The 2,859-nt window shown below is 62.9% G+C and overlaps 1 protein-coding gene across 1 annotated transcript; it reads left to right on the top strand.

Moving 5' to 3' along the window:
- Nucleotides 1-45: 45 nt before the first annotated feature.
- LOC122191939 (cyclin-T1-like) lies at nt 46-2,438 on the top strand (the record flags this gene model as incomplete). The annotated part of the gene is made up of 4 exons (XM_042892357.1): nt 46-174; nt 792-852; nt 1,697-1,759; nt 2,302-2,438. Coding segments are annotated over 4 exons (390 nt in total), but the record flags the coding sequence as incomplete, so codon positions are not given.
- Nucleotides 2,439-2,859: the final 421 nt, after the last annotated feature.

The following is a 2,859-nucleotide window of genomic DNA, read 5'->3' on the forward strand; positions in this document are numbered from 1 at the left end:
CTACCATCTCACGAATGGTTTTTCTCTTCGTTTTGTCCTGTGAAGTCAGTGGCTCCTGCGGCGTTGTTCCTGGCGGCCAAAGTAGAGGAGCAGCCCAGGAAGCTGGATTATGTGATCAAGGTGGCCCACGCCTGCCTGCACCCCCAGGAGCCGCCCCCCGACACCAGGAGCGAGGTGAGCAGCGCGTGGGGCCCTGCATCGCAGCCACGGTGACGTTGGGATCCTCAGAGCGATGCTCCGCGTCCTGGGGCGCTCAGAGGCGGCTCCCTGTTCACCCACCGCTCCACTGCAGGGAGCTTTTGGGGTTCTGTGCGGCAGCAGGACTTTCTTACCCGATTTGTGGCAGGGATTCTTCTGTTCTGCTCCGCTGTGCCAGCGGGGCTCAGGTGCCCTCCGTGGCGCCGTGTTAAAAGCTGGATGCTTTCTTTACCCCGACCCGCGCTGCTGGGATGTGGGGCAGAGCCTTGGTGCCGTGCGGTTTGGGTCTGCTCTGCCCCAATGTGTTTAACGCTGGTTTGGTTCGAAGTGCTGCCCCACAAAGCAGCTGGAAGCGAGCAGCCAACCCAGGGGAAGGGGGCCTTTAGCCTCCAAAAGCTGGAGGGCAAATCTTCCTCCTCCTGCTGGGAGGGGGGGGGCTGGCAGTGCGGCCCGGTGCTGTGCGGAGCAGCACAGCGATTCCCCTCTGTCCTTTCTGCCTCCCTGGGAAGGGCTGCTGGGAAGGGCCCTTAGGAACGGGCAGCTTTAGGTGCGCTGCTGTGCTGGGAGTAACTCGCCTGTCCTCTCAACCCCAGGCCTACCTGCAGCAGGCGCAGGACCTGGTCATCCTGGAGAGCATCATCCTGCAGACCCTGGGTGAGTTCTTCAGCCGGGTGCCGCGCGAATCCCAGAGCCAGGAGCCGCGACCCCCAGCTGGGGGGCAGGAGAGCAGCAGCCCAGCTCTGTTCTCAGCCTCTTTCCCGCCCAGCTCAGCGCTCTGTGCTGTGATCCCATCGCTGTCGCTGCTCGCTGCTCCCTGAGCTCAGTGCTGCTCCAGCCCTGCGGCCACAAATGGCGGCTGTGCGGCCTTGGTTCTGTCTGACCTCATTTAATTTGGGCCATCGTCCCCCGCTGCTGCGCTTTGGGTCGCGCATGGAGCCCCAGTCTGAGCTCTGCTCCATTCCAAAGCCACCTTCCTTAACCTCGTGGTACAGCCAGAATATTCTGGAATGTTCTGCCCGGAAAGGACTGGGGTCTGTTGCGCACATGGAGCAGAGGCATTTTTTTTTTCTTGGGTGTTTTTTGGCCTTTAAACCATAAAGCACAAATTGAATAGGAAACCAAAGGGAGGACGGAGGCGCGGTGCCGCGAGTGCTGCAGGCCGCTTCAAAGGGAAAAGCCTGCTTCCCTTTGGCTTTTGGGGTGACAGAAATTCCTCTGAGCAGATGCCATTGTCTTCTCCTTCCTCCCAGCTGCTGTAGAGGCTTTGTCCTGCTATTTTTAAAGCACTTCATGGCCGTTTCGTTTCCAGTGAGGTCTTTCAAGCGCTGAAGGCGTTGAGCTGCTCGGAGGCCCCACAGCAGCAGCAGCAGCAAAGACCTTCAGGCTGCTCTGTTCTGCCTGCTCCAAGCAGGGCTGAGGCTGGAGGGGGGAAGGGGGGAGGTTTGTGGGCCGGGGGCTCTGCCCGCTGTCTGACGGCCGCGTCTCCGTCCTCTTGCAGGCTTTGAGATCACCATCGACCACCCGCACACCCACGTGGTGAAATGCACGCAGCTCGTCAGAGGTGAGAAGCCCTCAGCTGCTCCTGGGCGGCGCTGCGGGGGTTTTTGGGGGCTCCCCATGGCGGCGCTGAGCGGCACCAAACGCAGCCCTGCCCCACCTCCATCAGACATCAGGCAGCTCTGCTCAGCCCCCCCCCCCCCCTTCTCTCCCCCCGGGGCTCTCAGCCCCCTGCCCCCCTGTGGGGCTCCCCCAGCTGTTCCCAGTGCCCAGCAGAGGGGGAGCAGCTCCCTGCCCTGCTGGCTGTGCTCTGCGTGGTGCCTCCAGGCAGCCCTTGGCCCCCCTGGTCGCCCTGCTGCCCCCAGGTGCCCCTCTGTGCCCGGCTCCCCTGGATTGCAGTGACCACAAGCAGAGGCGGCTGCCGAGCCGCACAAAGCTTTTCATGCAGCAGCTTCTAGAAGCTCTGTGGAGGCGCAGCATGGAGGGAGCCGGCCGTGCTGCCCGTCCTGTTAACGTGTGGGGCAGCAAAGCATCGCTCCTCAATCAAGCCGTGTTTGCCGGCAGCCTGCAGTGACACCCGGCTTTTTCTCCCCTTCTCTCTTGCAGCCAGCAAGGACTTGGCGCAGACGTCCTACTTCATGGCTACCAACAGGTTATTATTTACCGTCGATTCGTATCTGAGGGGCGGATGTGAGGGGCTGCCCCTCTGCTGGCTGCTCAGCTGGGCGCCCCTCCTCCTGCTGGTGTGGGGGCGCGGGAGGGGGGTGGGGGGGCTGCCCAGGAGCCTCACTGCTTGTTTCTGATGGTAAGTTAGACAGCTGCAGGAAGGTGCGAGGGGGAAATAACGGCCCTGGGGAAGCTGTGAAGCCGACCTGTGGTGGTTTTGCTGCTTAGGCGTTAGGTGTCAGCGCGCCGGGTGCTGTGTGCGTTGTGAGCGCATCTGAGCCCCGCAGGAGGCTGATGGGGGCGAGAAGGGAGCAGAGGAGGAGCTGGATGGAGGGGTTGGGGTGGGAACGGAGATGTGGGTGAGCGCTCCAGCAGTGCTGGCTGCAGCCAGGGGCGGATTGGGGGGGGTGAAAGGAGTCCGTGGGTCCTTCGGCCTCGGGTAGCGGCAGGTAAGGCGTGGAGCTCCTGGAGGTGACGGCAGCGCTGGGCTCTGCCCCC

Source organism: Lagopus leucura, unplaced genomic scaffold (genome assembly GCF_019238085.1).
Source record: "Lagopus leucura isolate 7727_CA_CO unplaced genomic scaffold, USGS_WTPT01 34112-0_obj-0_obj, whole genome shotgun sequence".
Taxonomy (NCBI): domain Eukaryota; kingdom Metazoa; phylum Chordata; class Aves; order Galliformes; family Phasianidae; genus Lagopus; species Lagopus leucura.